The sequence below is a fragment of the Microplitis demolitor genome, chromosome 4, assembly GCF_026212275.2.
Source record: "Microplitis demolitor isolate Queensland-Clemson2020A chromosome 4, iyMicDemo2.1a, whole genome shotgun sequence".
Taxonomy (NCBI): Eukaryota; Metazoa; Arthropoda; class Insecta; order Hymenoptera; family Braconidae; genus Microplitis; species Microplitis demolitor.
Genome location: NC_068548.1, coordinates 6,350,544 through 6,368,970, shown reverse-complemented (window position 1 = coordinate 6,368,970; position 18,427 = coordinate 6,350,544). Strand labels below are relative to the sequence as shown.

The window sequence follows — 18,427 nt, the reverse complement described above, 5'->3', positions numbered from 1 at the left end:
ATATATATATATATATATATATATATGTATATATATATATATATATATATAAATTTATATAATGTCTATAGGTATGGATATATATCAGTGTGTGTTAATATATAGATTAAATATAATACCAAAGTAGCAACGTATTAAAGCTTCCCCTTCAATATCAGCACTTTCCTGCTATCATTACAACCGTCGGAGACCTTTTAACCTCATTACCGCTAAGTTTTAGTATTAACTAAGGATCTATTTATTTTCATTGTTATTGTTATATCCATGAATGGTAAGAAGTAAGTATGAGTGTGAGTACGATTACATTAAGGAACTGGGTTTCGTGGGAATTTACCAGGTCCGATTAGTTGAGATAGATGAACTTGGAAGATAACTGGTAAAGAATGGGATTTAGGAAAGAATTTATGAAGACTTTTTTTGTAGGAAATTACATGAGCAACAAATTTACTTCCATATATTTTTGCTGTATCTCTCGTTGTTTGGCTATTATTTCTATTTGATTGACCGCAGGACTATTTGGGAAAATTTTTGTAGTTTTGGCCAGGTATGTATCTAGTGCGGTAACTAACGAACTATCAGAGCTAAGTCAAAATTTACAAAAGACTTTTTCAGAGTAAAATAAAGTTTCCATAAAATCGCTTATTTGCATTCTAATCGTATTTTTTATAGTTAAGTTGGAATCCATATATAAAGTGATGGTATATTTGGATTATAATTGACCCTATTCTACATGAGCTAATTAACGAATAGTTGAACTCCATAAAAAGTTATTTTTCATCTTTGAAGTTAATGCGCGTAATTAATTAACCAAGTTAATTATAATCAATATAAGTAGTTCTAAAATGTGGGCTGTGTAGTGTCAAACGTCAAGATTAATTAATTATAAAAAATTATAAATAAAAAAAAACTAAAATAGTTTTAGCATTACGAGAGCAAGAGAGTAGTAAATGCATTGAAGTATTGAGTAGCAGTAGAGCCACATGGCGGTAATGAATAATGACTCAATGAAGAGTTATGAGTGGTGTTGAGTATCGTAATATAATAGTACAGTAGGCTGTTGTAAGGCGAGTTGAGGGATCTGCGAGAAATTGCTCAGTCAGGAAAAATAAATGGGAAGGGCTTTGCCTTTGATCGAGAATAACGTTCTAGTTGAGTTTCAGAGAGAAAAAATACTCGAGCTGTTGACTGTTTGTTGAAGAATATATATATATATATATATATATATATATATATTTATTTATATATGAAGTAAGAGATTATTTAAATGAGAATGAAAAAGAAAAAATAGCAAGAGATGAAGAGGTAAGACTGTAAAAAAGTTATTATTTGCTTTGTAAAATTAATTAAGACAGCTTTAGTTATGAGGTTAATATTATGGACTCGTTTACTCAAGAGCTTTAGAGGGAAATATTTTTGTTTATATTATGTTATACTATAATAATTTGTTTAGTTTCATTAAAGTTGTAATTATAAAAGTGTTTCTAAATAATTATGAGATAAAGTGGGTCATGGATAAAATCTTTAATAGATTTTTTAAAAATTTATGTATCAAAGTTCATGAAGTCGATATATCGAAAAGAAAAGAATCGATTTATTGAACGATACTATCGATGTATAGAATTTTATTTAATCGATATATTGAACTTGAAACTAATGATGTATCGAAATTTGAACTATCGATTTATCGAAGTTAAAACTATCGATATATCGAATTTAGGGTCAATGTTTCAAATATTAAGTCATCGATATATCGATCTTATAGAAGTCAATGTATCGATCATTAGGTTATCGATATGTCAAACTTAAGGAAGTTAAGGTATCGAATATTATTCAGCCATCGATATATCGAACTTTATTAAACCTATATTCTGAATTTTATGTTATCGAAAGATCGAACATGAAACCATCAATCAATCAATCGAATTTCAAGCAGTCGATACGTAGCATTGTACAAAGTTAATATACCGAAACATACACAACCAATAAGTCGATTCTCGAAAGTTCAATACGTCGAATTCAGAAAAATAAATTCTAAATTCATTTATCCGAAACAATAAATTTTTTTTTTCCCCAGTGTCTCTGAATGCCTTCAAAACAAAAAAAAGTGTATATTAAGCAGCTGTCGTATTGAATGAAATTGTATATATAGTACCGTTGCGTTTGCGTGAGCAGAATCAATTACTACTCCCTCTACTCTACCGCTTTATTATCTCGCTCCCCAGTATCTCTTTATCTTAAAAACATTCCAATTCAGCTGGTGTTTTCGACAATTCCTTTAGCTTTATCGCGTATTCGCAATTGGCATCGACCGTCCGCTAGTGCACTAACCTTTTGAGAACTCTCTTAACTCCCGCGACGCGTCTTTGAGGATACGATGAAGACCAAAAAGAAAAAAAAACAACGCAATACAAAACGAGTGAATAGACAAGGAAAGAAACTAAAGACAACTCACAACACACACACGCACACGCACACACACACACAGTAGAGTCTCATCTCGCGAGATATTCATAGAAATGTTTTCATGGAATTACGAAAAGTTATTTGTGATGCTTCAAACTTACTCACTCACTCACTCATAAATGTCTACAAATAAAGGGGAAAATTATAATCATGCTCATAAATATGAAAATTTATTTATAACTCATATATAACGCTTTGTTTATTTCTTCAAATACTTATATTAGTTTTTAAAAATTTAATTTATAATGAACTAGAGTATTCTATAGACTTGAAAGTTCCTTAGATTCTTGGCGAAAAATTTAACGTTGGCTGTTTCACGTTGTTGTCAATTTTCGTCATCTTTCGCACGAAAATATAACAATAATACAAGCATTCCTATCCTACAGTTAAAAGACATCTTTAAGAAAACTTTCTTTTATTATTTTAACTTTTCTTTAGATTCGAGAAATTTTCGCGATAGCGAGAAAAGAGTTCATGGAGGTATTATTTCGAAAAGTTTTGCCATAACAGTGGACTAGAGTTAAATTTCTTAGTCTGATGGTTATTTGATTGTTTTTCCAATAGAAGACACAGAATTGGGCATTAGGGAAATTAAATCGACGGTATAAATTTTTATGCAAACTAGAATTACGAATTTTACGATAGATTTTCATAAATTGAACGTTAAATATTCGATTCTATGGTAAATTAAGCTAGGAACTTAGATAAATCGATTGCCAGGATACCGATACATCGACTTAAAAATTTCGATTATGGAACTCTGACGTATTGAACTATGGAACTTCGATATAGATACAAATATTGAAGCTCGGTTCAATTCTTAGAAATCCAACTTATTTGAATGTGGAACGCTAATTTAAAATTATGGAACTCCGATCTATGGAACTCTGGAACTCTGACATCGATTCATTGAAGTTTAATGCGTTAGACCTACTAACCCAACAAAATAAAATGTATTAAATTATGGAACTCTAATACTTAATTATGGAACGTCGATCTATAAAACTGTGGAACTTAGGCTTATCCATTTATTGAAGTTCGATGTGTTCATAGAAACCAAAAATATTTTTTGTAGACGCTAATATAAAATTATGGAACTCGGGTGCATGGAACTCTGGAACTCTGACATCGATTCACTGAATATAATACAGAGTTTGAAACGATGGAACTCCAATACATCGATTCATTGACTAAGCGTCATTTTTTAGAAATCCAATCTATTAAATTATGGAACCCAAATAGGGGAGGAGAGGGGGAACGGGCCCCTAAGCGTTTGGGGACCCATTTCGCCCCGAAATCATTCGAGGCACTCAAAATTTTAAGGGGCCCATTTGGCCCCCTCCCCTTCCCTTACTTAATTACGGAACTGCGATGTATGGAGCTATGGAACTCCGAAGCATCGATTTATAGAACTTCGGTGTATCGTCCCTGAAATTCAACAAATCTAATAAAGGAACTTCAATCAGATGTCGGAACTTCAGTTTATTGAACTATAGAACTTCGACCTGTCGATTTATTGAATTTCTATGTATCTGACCGAATAAATTAAAAAAAAAAAATTATGGAACTTCGTTTGATCAAATCTTGGAACTTCGCTATATCGAGCTTCAGAACTCCGACATATCGATCTCTTAAGCTTTAATATATCATTCCTAAAAATATTTAATTAATCTATCTACGGAACTCCAATATATCAACCTACAGAACTTCAATCAATCTTATTGTTAAACTTCAATGTATCGAACAATAAAAATTCGATATATCGAATAATAAAAATTCGATATATGGAACAATAAAATTCGATGTATGGAACACTAAAAATTCGATAATCGAACAATAAAAATTCGATAATCGAACAATAAAAATTCGATAATCAAACAATAAAAATTCGATAATCAAACAATAAAAAATCGATAAATCGAACTGTATAATTTCGATATAAAGGACCATAAAACTTGAATTTAATAAAACTTCAATAAAATTTATTTTATCTCAATACACTATCTCAAATGAACACCTATAAATCGATTATCGATTTAATAAATTTCGATACCTCGACATCCCATATTTACAGTCTTATTCTAAGTTATTAACTTCCATCGTGTTAACAGCAAAAAAACGTAGTTTTTTTACCGTAATCGAGAGTGAGAACATCGAACATACTGAGCAAAAAATAAAAATAAATAAAATAAAGTAAGAAGGTATAGAAAACACGAGGTACTTATTTTCATTTTATTGCCACTAGCGATGCGGTAACTGGAAACCGGGTAACATTGAACGCACAGAATGTGGATGATATTACTGGTAGTCGCGAAGGACCACCGGAAGACTGTGCGGGATGTGGGTGAATGCGGCGGTGGCAGTGGCGGCAGCAGTGAAAGACCGAGGGAGTCATGGGTAGGAGGGGGAGGGGGGGGGCTCACAAAAAAACTAAATGGGGAATATAGAGCGATAGTGGCAAAGGGCGAATGGAAGCAATAGAATCACTGGGTAGAGAGTGAGGGAGAGCTCACAAGTTTAGACTTGGAACCAATTTCCGTGGTGGCTCCATTAACGACCGCGTGCACGATAAAGAGGGCGCCCTCCTAACAGTAACTTTTTGGCCCCTTCTGGATCACTATTTTATACTTTTTTTTTTTTTTTCACTTATTTTCCTTCTTTGCTTTCGCGGAGTGTAGGTAGCAGCAGTTTATTTCAACAAAACGGTTCTGAAACAGTCGCCAGTTAAATTTCTTACATTATTTGAGAAACGCTCAGACTATAAATTCGATCAAATCGCTTTGCACTTTGTTATTTTTTCGACTAATTTTTTTATTACACTTAATTTATAATAAATTTTACTGGTTTACTACTCAGATAATTAATTTTATCATTGCGCTGTCATTTTATCTGTAAGTTATATTTTTCTTATGAGAAGTTTTTTTATTTTTTAGATAATAGAAAATTGATGATTCGATTAATCGAATTTTGACATCGAAGTGTTGGAATTTATGACGTCGATAAATTGATTCTTTCTATTTTTTTTTTTTTTTTCATTGAATTGAGATATTGAAATTTATGTAAAGATCGTGAAATTCATAGAATCGATATATCGAGACATTACAATCGATAAGTCAAATTTAGATATGATTAATTTTTTCAAATCATGAAACTGGAGTGAAATTTTGGGTAATTAGAATTTTTAAAAAATCGACTTATCGAATAATCGATAATCGATATATTGCGGCAATCAGTGCGTTTTGCTGAGTTTAATTAAAGCTGATTAGATATTTAAGTCAATCGATCGAGCCGTTTTTGATAAATTTAAGAAAAAATAAAAAATAAATTCGTCTTTTTTTTCTCATTTCTTTATATTTTAGAGTTTATTTGATCGACTGATCGAAAATTTTCAGGAGAGGTGACGATTAATAAACTTTTTCGATTGCCGAAAGAGTCATTCAAATCAGTTGATCAGTTCAAAAGTTATAGAGAGTTCACACACATACACACACGGGGACATCAAGGTAGAAATAGTCAGAATATCTCCCTAGGAGCTCAAAACGTCGACATCTAATGAAAATTCGATTTTCGAAAATCGAGGTGAAAACAATAACATTCCCGAATTTTTAGAAAATTGATTTATATAGATGTATATTATTCGATTTCTCGATACTGCTAGTATTGTTATTTCAAATCAATGATCGATTTTAGAAAATTCTATGTATTAATTGACAATGCAATGTATTGATTATATTTCGATAGATTGCTTTATATAATTTGATCTATCACTTCTATAAATTCCTATACTTGCATCGATATATCAGTACTCTAAACATCAATTCAAATCGATGTATCAATTGATTTAATTCGATACCTTACATTGTTTTTTTTATCGATCGTTTTTCTAAATTTATCGATTTCTCAGTGTATTATATATATATATATATATATATATATATATATATATATATACATACACTAAAAAGTTACAGACTACCGGATTTTATTTTCTGCATTCAAATTAATTGACTGTTGAATATTCATTTTCGCTATATTTCAAAGCTTTATGATGTTTAACTTCGGATTTAAAAAAATAAAAAAAATTAGGTCATTTCCGAGTTTTTAAAATATCAGATTCAATCACCCTATCGTAAATCCGGGAGTGAAAAAAAAAAAAAAAATAAAATGAAAGTGGTAAAACGTTATTTATTGCATCCCAATGACCAATATTTGCAAGCGCGGAATAGTGCTATTTATCTGATGTGATTACAAGCTTCAAGCGGATCCTATATATATATATATATACTATATTATGCCCAAATTTGTGAATTCAAGTGCCAAGAATTAAAAAATACCCGTACAATAAATTTAAAAAAAATGGATGGCAAAAAAATGTGATAATTTCTATTCGTTAAATATTTCAATTAAAAATACTTTTTATTATGCGTGAAAAAAAAAAAATATTTTTTTTTCTTTTTATTGTTACGTTTAATAATTTATTTACATCGGTCTCCGAATATTCAGGTTTGAATTTTTTTATTTTTTTCATTTTAATAGCAACACTAGGATATAAAATACTTTACATACGCTCCACGAAGTTTTGTCACGTATAAAATGTATCAACATCAGTATAATTTGATGCGGCAACTACCTAACTTTACCAATAAAAGTTAATGTTCATGAATTTAAACCTTTTATTTTAATTTTGATAGTAGAACTATCATAATTATAAGTTTAAACATTTTAATCTGATTATTTGTTAACAATATACCCAATCGTGGAAAATAAAATGTTCTTTTTTTTTCTTTTTTTTTTTTTGAGGTTGAAAATTTTTAACGGAATTTTCGGTGGTACTAGTGTGTAGAGAATTAAAAGACGTGTAAAATAAGTTCCAACAAGGCTGGGTTAAAAAAAAAAAAGATTCGATATTTTTAAATCGATATAGTATATATATTTTTTTGAAAGAATTTTTAGTCTGCAGTATCGTGTTGTGGGTACTGAAAGTAGAGAAAATTTTATGCCGCACATGACTACAGAGTTAATTTTTACAAAATTTGATTTTTGAATTTTTTTTTCAATTTAATTTTTTTTGAGAATTTTGGATGTGGTGACTGTATATAGAATTGAGAGGCAAGTAGTATGAATACCAACATCACTAGGTTTATAAAAAAATATTTTTATTAAATTTTAGTTCTATTGTTTTTTTTTTTTTTTCAAAAAATTTTAAATTTTGAATATAGTGATGTGGGTACTCAAACTAGATGAAATGAGGTGCCTGATATGCCGGAGGAATTCATTTTCGTAAATTTCAAATTTGAAACCTGTAATAATGACAAATAGTATCAAGAGGATTTAAATGAATTATAAAATAATGAAAATGAAATAGGTCATGTTGAATATTAATTTATCGAATGTTTATTTGCTTAATTATTTTGTATAAGCCAGATAAATAAATATTGCCTACCAATTAGCGCCAATACACTTCAAACTCATCTGGTGAAATAATAAACAAACAGTGAGTAGCTTTTTTATTTTATGTTAATCGAATTTATTCGAAAAATACAAGCTCGAAACGATACAATAAGCGAGATAAATATTTGCCAGGAATAGGAGCACTATGATACAGGAATATAACTAGAGCAAATAGATATGCCGATGCTCGAATGCTTACGAGCTTTATATATATGACGTCAATGAGAAATCTGTAGTGCGGATCGATACTCACAAAAATGTTGAAAATGTGTTTCATTTCTGATGTTAATCTTTCTCTCTCTCTTCTGAAGCTTCAGGTAATAAAAAAAAAAAAAGTTCAAGTAATACTTGAATATTAATCGCGATGAAAGTATATGAGTTACTCTCATCCGGTCTAACATATTTTTTTTTTAAATTAATTTCCTTTAAAAAAAAATGTGTTTATTTTTTTCAGAAATAAAAATTTAACAAATTTTTTTTTTGCTTCAATTTTATTACTCAGAAATGATAACGTCAGCTTTAATCTTACGGGTAAACAATTCAAAATTTACTGTTACAAACTTTTAGTAGGTCAGTAAAAAATTTGAATAAAAAAAAAAAAAAATTGCGTGAAAACACTTAAAAGTCTCGGACTTTCGAGGTAATCCAGATAAATATAAGTCGGTATGTGTCTTTTTCGGTTGACATAAAATTTATTGAAAAATTTTTCTCTGTCCATTTTCACGATAGAACAAGTACTCGTGTGTGCTGGTACAGAGAGCAACTGCAGCAGATTTTATAGCATGAGAATAACCAGAGTTAGAGGTAGAATAGAGAGAAAGAGAAAGAAATAAAAGTGGATATATATAAGAGCCAAGTACAGTAGAGTAGACCACGACAAAAGATAGATATAGATTAACGTTAGGTGTGTTTTACGCTAGACTATCTCTCATGGAGCCATGGAACAAGTCGATTGGCTTGGAGTAGCCTTGGATATATGCCAAGACGTTCATTCCTTCCTTCTGGTCTTTATTCTTATATTCTCTTTGCTTCACTTTACTACCATACCATAGTTTTGTGTATGTTGTTACATTACTATACTGTGGATCTAAGAGATCCATGAACTTTGTATGACCTCATGGTCTCGATATGTCGCGAGCTGAGCTACTGACTATTCTTTTCTCATTTAAGACTTTTTTTTTAACTCGAAAAATATATATTTTTTGAAAGTTAAGTGGATTGATTTATATTGAGATTTTTTACAGCAATAAAATTTAGTAAATAAGATTTATCGGGAATCCATATGTCGATTTATAAAAATATATATATGGATATAGATAAATTTTAACAAATATATATGTTGGTTATGATAACTTCGTACAGTTTTCAATGCCCATTTGAAAGAATACCCACAAGCTGGGAAAAAAAATATATTAAGTATGTCTTCTGATATATTATTGCTTTTTGAGATATATCAGTCATATGAGTAACTTAGCTAAAATATATTGATGCAGGTACTCATTTTAAAGAGAATTTGGTGTACTGTTCTGAAAAAATAATAATTATTTAGTATTACTAACTCAGCGAAAAAAAAATTTTTTTAATTTTCAGAGCGTACATCGATCAGCGGCAGGTAATCCGATTAACAAATTTCTCTGCGTTATCACGTTCAGTTTACAATTCCCTTTTGAATGAGTACCCACAACCCTATAGTTCCATCCTAAAAAAAAATCTCTTCTCATACATTTAATATTTTATGAAAAATCGCCAACTTGCGGATATCGGTAGAAATTTTTTATCGGTAGAAAGCGTCTCTAGCAATGGAATGTAATGTTAAAGCATACAGATATTCAGCAAAGAGTCATGCAATTAAATAGCTATTAAAATTTTCACAAAATCAATTATTAAAATCCCATATTATGTTCTATTATATTCCATTAGTACTCTAATTCCCCAATTATCATTTTTTTTTATTCCTTTGTAATATAATTTAATACATCAGCAATAAAATCCGATACGTAGCGAAGCATTCTGTCGGATAATATAATTTCAATACTTTAACCTTTTTTCTATTAACCTCATTATAAATATATATATATATATATATATATATATATATATATATATATATATATATATATATATATATATATATATATATATATATATATATATATATATATATATATATATATATATATATAGGGGAGAAGGGGCAAAACAGAGTACTTAAGAAAATGTTAAGTTTTCGGGAACTCAAATACATTAAATACTTTTTTTTAATGATATTCAAAGTGAATAAAAAAAATTCTTAGCTGCCGTTCAAAGAAAAATTTTCATTTTTTGTGGGCAAAATTATATTTGCAAAAGTGATTTTGGAATATTTAAAAAACATTTTAAATAAAAAACTTTTGTTATGAGATGTTAGGGGTACTCCCCCTTGTCCCGTTTTGCCCTTCCCCTATATATATTAGAGGTGTGTCAACAATTCGTACTTTCGAATCATTCAAAAAATTTGAATTATTCAAAAAATCTGAATTATTCGTAAAGTATTGTAAAACAAATTTATGTTTATAATCGAAACGAATAGTAGCGTAACAGTATAGGTTTGAAAAAAAAGTACGACATCTAAGATAAAAAGGCGAGATATTTAAAAGAAACGTTAACAAAACAAATATTAAACAAAAATTAGAAATAAATAAATTAAATTAATAATTTATAAGTCATATGAAAATTAATAATACAGAAAAATAAATTAATGATATAAAATAAAAGCAATGATTAAAAATAAAATGAGTGATTGAGGCGTGCACTTTAGGATTTTCCAGCATTTTATTACTAAGTGTTCATTTTATTTCTGTCAGATGCCACCATAGTCCGACTTTATTATGACACCATAGCATTTCAAACAAGTATAATATCTCCATGTATTTTTTCCCAGGTAAATTCGATAGATTTAATGGTTAGAAAAACTTCCAACAATTTCGAGCAGTTCCTTTTTAGGATAAGCAGTCTTATAATAATAATTATTATTATTATTATTATTATTATTATTATTATTATTATTATTATTATTATTATTATTATTATTATTATTATTATTATTATTATTATTATTATTATTATTATTATTATTATTATTATTATAGCGATAATGATAATAGTATTTTGTGTTGAAAGACAATGTAATTACATAGTTTGGAAGTTAGTGACATTGTCGGTATCAATCAACTATCGTCAGACTATCACTTTGATAAGAACCTAAAGTTTATATTCCGGATTTTGTAGGTTGAAGTTTATAGTTTAGAGGTTGGAATCTATAGTCTATAGTATATAGTAGTTTAGTGTCAAGTGAAGAGTGAAGATTCAAAGTCGGTGAATGATGTTAACTGAAGATTGAAAGGTAGTTTGAAATGCGGGCGAGTATTGGTATGATGGAATATTAACTAATAGATGATGGAAACTGCGATGTGATGGTAATTACTGCTCCTATTTGATATCACCCAGGTATCTGTGAGAATACTGGGATCTGGTCGTATTGGGTGGAAGAAGCGGGAGGAGGAAGGGAGAAGAGAGGGTAATTTAGTGTGTAGTTAAGGGTGCAGCGAAGGGTGGGATATTGAGGGCTGACCGCAGATGGTGAACATCAGTAGCTAGAGTTAAATATAGTTGGTTATCATCTATGCTACTATAGTCTCGATATGATATCATGTGATGTGATGTAGCATGCATGCCATTGATTACTCAGTAAGATATTTGTGTTCAAATGGTTGTAATCAAGGTGGTATTGCTCTATTGGAATATTTGATACCAATTTAAGAATAAAAATCTGAAACCCGCGTAGCCCTGCGAGCCAGTCCCAAAACTTTCCGCTATTTTCAAGCTCAAGAGCTCGAAAATACTAGTGATATAGATTTTTGAGCTTTTTAAGCTCGAAAATAGTAATGTCACACTTTTTCCATTGCGAAAATTCAAGTAATAAAAAATAACTAAAAAAATAATAAAGTAAATCGTTATTTTTTTTTTATTTTGCATCATCAATATATTTGGAAATAATAAACCGACTTTGACGTTCAAGTTGATATTGGGCGTAATTTTTCAACTTTAAACGTTTGAAAAAATCTGCTATCAATTAGTTCGACGATTTGGATTTTATTAGAAAAAAAAAAAAAAAAAAAATTCGAAATTCTTTCGACAACGATTTTTTTTTAACAAATAAACCGATTTTGATGGTTGAAGTAGCATTGGACGCGGGTTATAAAGTTTCAGAGCTGGATAGATTATGGAATTAATTCATCGAGTACACGGAGATAAAATTGTGGTAACAGTTACAATATGTTATGGGAATGGTTCCCATACTCCATGGTAACCGGTTTTTTTCAAATGTTGATTATAGGAACAGCACCCATATATATTATGGTAACCATTCCTATAATTATAGGTATAATTCCCATATGGTATCGGAATAGTTCCTATGGAATCTTGGTAATCGTTACCATGTAACTATGATAATGGTTATCATAATATTATGGTAATTGTTACCATAATATTTAGAAATTATAATAAATTTTTTTTTTGTGACAAGCGTTTTTTTATATACTCAAAATTTTGTAATATACAAAAAAAAAAACGCTTCTTACAAAAAAAAAATTATTATAATTTCTAAATATTATGGTAACAATTACCATAGTATTATGGTAATGGTTACTACAATATCATGGTAACCATTACCATAATATGATCGTAATCGTTACCATAATATTATGGTAACGGTTACCATAATATCATGGTAATAATTTCCATACATTATGGGAATGATTACCATAATATGATGGTTATGTTTACTATAATATTATAGGAATAGTTACCATAATATATAGGGCTTATTCCCGTATACACTTAGGAACCATTACAATGTGGTTATAGGATTGGTTACTATTTGCTTATGGGAACTATTCCTATGAGTATGGTAATCATTACCATGATTTTTTCACATGCGATATGGAAACTTCTACCATAATGATAGGAATTGTTCCCATACTTATGGAAACTTTTCCCACAAAGTATGGGTCTGTATCCCATTATTCCAAGTAATCATTACCATAACGGTATAGGATGATATTTCATAAACGTACTAGGAACAGTTACCATAATTTTCTCTCCGTGTATATTACAAGTTGTCCGAAAAAAACATTTTTGAAAAAATTTTATCTTTGGAATCTCTACGAACGTACTGTACTGATTAGGCTCAATTTCTCAGACACAGTTGAAATTACACTGAAGAAAAAAAAAATGTTTTCAAGTATTTGCGTGTTTGTATCCCCCCAAGGAAATTATTTGTTTAATCTTAGTAAAAATGTACTCTAACTAGTATATTTTTATTATGATTAAACAAATATTTACTCGGGAGGATACAAAAACGCAGATACTTGAAAACTATATTTTTTCAAGTTTACTGAATTGCATCAAACGCCACCTCAAAAAGTCAAATCGGTTCATTCGTTTAGAAGTTATAGAATATTTACATCCATACGTACGTACATACACTCGGACATCATTCTGAAAATAGTCATAATAAGTTTCTAGGACCTCAAAACGTCGAGATCTCTTGGAAACTCAGTTTTCGAAAATCGGACTAAAACTATAATAACTTCCCTTTTTTTTTTTTTTTTGAAAATTTTCAATTTCCTTAGTAGGGAGTTAAAAAGGGTAACGTAGAAGTGTGCGAATAATTTGAACTTGTTAACTATTTGAGTCGCATATAATAGTTATATTTGATTCTAAATTTGAATTTTTTATGTACCTGAAGATCGGAATGTTTTTCACGCAACAACAGTAAAAAATTTATGTAATATGACAGCTTATGCGAAATATTTAAAAAAATCTAAATCCATCAGATTTTTTACTTTTCATTCTTTTTATTTTAGTTTCGCGAAAAACTTTCCGATTTCCACAGGTAAATAATTTTTAAATAATTCAAATTTTTGAATTCGGATAATTGACCAATTTCAAATTTATTTATGAGTATTCGAATTATTTTAAAAATTCGCATGATGGGTCAGCTTTCGAATTAATATAAAATATTCACATTCTTTGTAAAATTCAAATAATTAATCAGTATTTGGATCATTCCCAAACATTTGAATTATTCGAAAAATTCTCCTATCCCTCTATTTTTGAAATTATTTGTAAAACTCGTAGGAATTCACATGATCTGTAAACTTTCAAACTATGCGTCCTCGAATTATTCGAAAAATTTTATTCGATTTGTAAGTAAACTTCAAAATTTTTATAATAAAAAAAAAAAATAATCTTTCATGATTTTTCATAATATTTCTTAGTCATCATTACCCATAACAATGTAATCCAATAAACAATATTATCTAGACATGTTTAACAATAAATAAACAAGCAAACAAACAAAAATGACAAGCTTGATGTTTAAATACAATGGAATCGAACTTACTCGTCGGAAATCATGGACCCGTTGTTTGTTCACCAGCACTGTGACAGCTTTAATCCTCCACACTCACGCACCCTTACCCTCACCCGCACTCACTTACCACCAACTCACTGGCTCACTGTTGACACACATCTCCCATATATATATATACATATATATATATGTCTATGTATATATACTAGTACATTTAATGCGGTATGTGTTAGCATGTGGTGGTATCAACTGAAGTAAAAGCATCAGCATCCAACATCTAGCATCAGAAGCACTAGAAACAATTCCACCAAAAGGTAACAATGTTAACACATTTCAAGTGCACGAATCCACTGACAGACACGGCATCTTTCATTTAAATTAAACAAACTTTAACTACTCCTGTCCATCCTCTATTATTATTATTGTTGTTATTATTATTATTTTTATGAAATTAAAATAGATATGACGAAGACATTCCAAGTGTAACAAAGTGCCCAAGTGACAATCGATTAAACTTTTTGTCCTTGTCAACTGCTTTAACACTATTGTATCGATTGTGTTCACTCATCTGCAAAGAGACAATAGTAACTCTTTAAACAATACATACATGTATATACTAAAGACATATGACTTTTAATGTCAAAAGGTCAACCAAGACTACTTTTATGAAAAATTAATTTTTTCGGGGCAGTTAACTTAGGAACTATGAGGTTTATGGTGAAAACTATAAAATACATTTTTGTAGAAAATCGAATTTTTAATAAATTTGGTGGTATGACTTTTTTTGATATCTTTGAAAGTTTGTACAGAAATTTGATTTTAAAGCTCAATAGAGTAAATCTGGATTGAAATCTTATGATTAAAATAATCAAATTTTTAAGTTTAGATAAATGACTGTAGGAAATTTTATTCTCAAAACATTTGATTCAATCATTTTTTTTGCTATCTTCGATACTTTTGCCGGAATCGCTATTTTGAAAATGGCTGTTACAAACAATATTTTCTATATAAGTCTTAAAACTGAAATAACAAGTAAACTATTAGATTTAGACAAAACATTTTATAAGAACTTTTTTACAAAAAATTGAATTATATACAAATATATTTATATATATTTTTAAAGTATCTCTGATAGTTTGGCTATAATATTAATTTTAATGTATTTATTTCAATGGCAAGTATGCTTTGGGCTTTTAAATGAATACAATGAGATTGTTTGGGATTTGTTGCTGCCGAACTCATTTCAAACAATAGTATCGTTGTAAAAAGTAATCAAAATTTATTCATTTGTCCATTTAACCTTGTGATTCAATCGAAAGTTTGCGAGTTGCTTGTTTATTTCAGTTTGTTCGACTGTTTGTTTGGCTGGAGAAACTTGTGATCGAAAAAAGCGCGATGAGAAAAATAAACAATGAATAGTATGAGGCGAGGTTGACGTTGCACTTTCAATTGACTCGGATCGAAAAGCGTCTAATTGGCAGCTGTGAAATAAAAAAGGTCATCATCGAAAAAAAGTTATAAAATGTTACGAACACAACCGATTGTTTGAGAACAAAGATAAAAATACATGGTAATTAAGTCTTTTATTGAATTAAGGTGAATTATGTTTGTTCGAATTACAAGATAAGCATGGATAAGTACATAGTTATGAGATAGGGGAAAAGTTTTAATATAGAGGGTGAATAAATGATTGTTTAATGGCCTTGAACAAAGCTACTGATCGCTGGTGATCCGGTAAATTCTTTTGTCATTCAATATTCTTGTCTTTTGTCATCACCAAATTTACAACGAGAAAAATTGAAAAAAAAAAAAAATTTTTTTCATGATTAATTTTTTTGGATTGTTTGGATTGATTGTTTGAAAACAAACGAACAGATTTTGAAGTTCTTATTATTTGTTTGATATTTTTATGGAATTTTTAACAAAGAAATTTATAAGAAAGAAAAACTCGTGAAAATTTGTGGAACAATCGATTGTTTTGAACATTGTTTGGCAAAATTGTTTAAGAACAAACTAACAAAAATTTGTATCTAAAATTATAAACAAATTTTTTTTATAGATTGTTTGGTTTAATTACTTGGAAACAAATCAGTATTGTATAGAGATAACCTATCTTATTATGAGTTTTGAGCTGCCAAATCTAGGTCTCCAATTCATCGATCAAGAAAACAATATTGTGTTTATTGATAAAAATTTCAGCCAACAAAACAGCAAATAATGTACTTCAGAGCATTGTTTTACTTGTATAACTGTACTTTGAACAATCATTGTTAAAATTATCTCACTGCTTATTATCCAAGATCTATATCAGAAAACTAAAATCAAACAACTAAAACAAGAAATCAACTGCTTTGTATCCAAACATTCCAAACAAACTCTAGGGCATTGTCAGTTTCAAGCTATTCCGATTGTTTTGCTCTCAAAATTAAGCGTAAACTGACTAAAAATCAAATCAAAACAATTAAACAATCCTGAAGCAATTATTGTTTCAAACAAAACACTTAATTCACAAAACAATCCTTATAAACAAAATTTTTTCATATTTTGTTTACACTCTATTATGAATATTCATTTGATGAAAACACAATCCATTTGACAAACAAACTTTTTTATGAAACAATCAAACAATCCAAATCAAAAATTTTTAGTTTTCCAAATTTCTTCAAACAATGAAAAATTTTGTTAGACAAGTAATTGACACAAACAATATGTAAACAATGAAACAAACCACAAAGTGTCCGTTGACCATAAAAACCACTTTTTCGAGGAAATAATAACAAACATAACACTTTTTCTCGAATAAACAAAGCAATTTATGTTAGGTCAAACAATGCAAAACAATCCTGAAACAATGATACCAGTAAACCACGAAAACATTATAAAATCACCATAATATAATGTGTCAAATAGACCGCGTGTACAAGCACGTTTAGTGTCATTTGTCGCGATGTAAAACGTGACGCGGGACAATGACAACTGTGGGTAGGATGTGATAGTGGTAGGTTCTAACTACTTCCAACCCATTCAAAAGCAGCCGGCGTACTGGTGTCCGTGCGTTCGCGCAGAGATGAGGGAGCGTCCGATCTGCGATTACGCGGTGCCAGCCAGAATTTTCACTTCTCTCTCGCACTCTGATGCCAGCTATAGCGGAGAGCGCAGAGAAGGATAGTCCACTGGATGCAGCGGGTCAGGGGAAGGAGAGCCAGAGCCAGAGACAGTCTCAGCAGGAGTCAGTAGAAGGGGTCGCGGTGGAACGGAGGGAGGAAGAATAGTCAGGGAAAGGGAAGTCAATGGGAGACTACACTAGTAAACGAGGGGTTAGAAACAAGCAAGAATCATCTTCCCTTTATACTTTTTCTCACTTCTTCCGTTACTTTAATACTTTTATTTTTACCTCATTCTTATTTTAAAATTTAATTATTTATTTGTTTGTTGGCTACTAAAAAATTGTGGCGAGTTTTTTTTTTTAAAAACTACCTCGTAAGTTGAAGTGCCGGCGAAAATCCGCAGATTAAGATTATTTTTTTTTGCTTTAAGTAGAAGCAGTCGGTTGATTTTTTCTCAGTCTTATGCTGGGATCGGACTTTTTTATCACGATTTTTTTTTTTATAGAGGGATCAGGAGAGAAAATGTGATGACAAAGAAATAAAAGGTGATGATGAAGCTTAAGATAATAAATATACCCAACTAATATTTTTCATCTGTATAATAGACCTTCAGAGAAAAAGAGGGGTAATATGAACCAGTAATTATGAACGAAATTAAAAAGTTGATAGATAATTTTGTAGAGTTTTCATAGAGCTTTTAGATGAGTACCCACAAGGCCAGGTTTAAAAAATTTGTAAATTAGATTTTCATATATTTCTGTCTTTCGCGGTATATTTTCGGTTTGGGGTACGGAGCCGAATGTAGTGATGTGGGTACTCTTTTTAAAGAGAATTTTGTGTACTTTGAGACTGTGATAATGATTTTTTCAATGAAAAAATTTGAAAAATTTCATAAAATTTATATTTTTTAAGTAATAAATTAATATAAATTATTTTTTAATATCTTGAGATGTTATGCATATCCTCAGGCAGGTAACTTTTCATATCCTTT

At 29.7% G+C, this 18,427-nt stretch overlaps 1 protein-coding gene across 2 annotated transcripts in view; it reads right to left on the bottom strand.

The window, feature by feature from the left end:
- Positions 1–17,353, bottom strand: part of LOC103580617 (chaoptin) — a 52,744-nt gene extending 35,391 nt beyond the window's left edge. Inside the window, exons 1-2 of one of the 2 annotated variants that reach the window (XM_008562437.3) lie at positions 17,058–17,353; positions 14,360–14,897 (exon numbers count right to left, since the gene is read on the bottom strand). In XM_008562437.3, coding sequence (XP_008560659.1) covers positions 14,360–14,373 — 14 coding nt within the window. In that variant the 5' untranslated portion in view covers positions 14,374–14,897; positions 17,058–17,353. The remainder of the gene's footprint in view (positions 1–14,359; positions 14,898–17,057) is intronic. The other variant, XM_008562439.3, reaches the window with a different exon arrangement.
- Between the last annotated feature and the right edge of the window lie 1,074 nt (positions 17,354–18,427).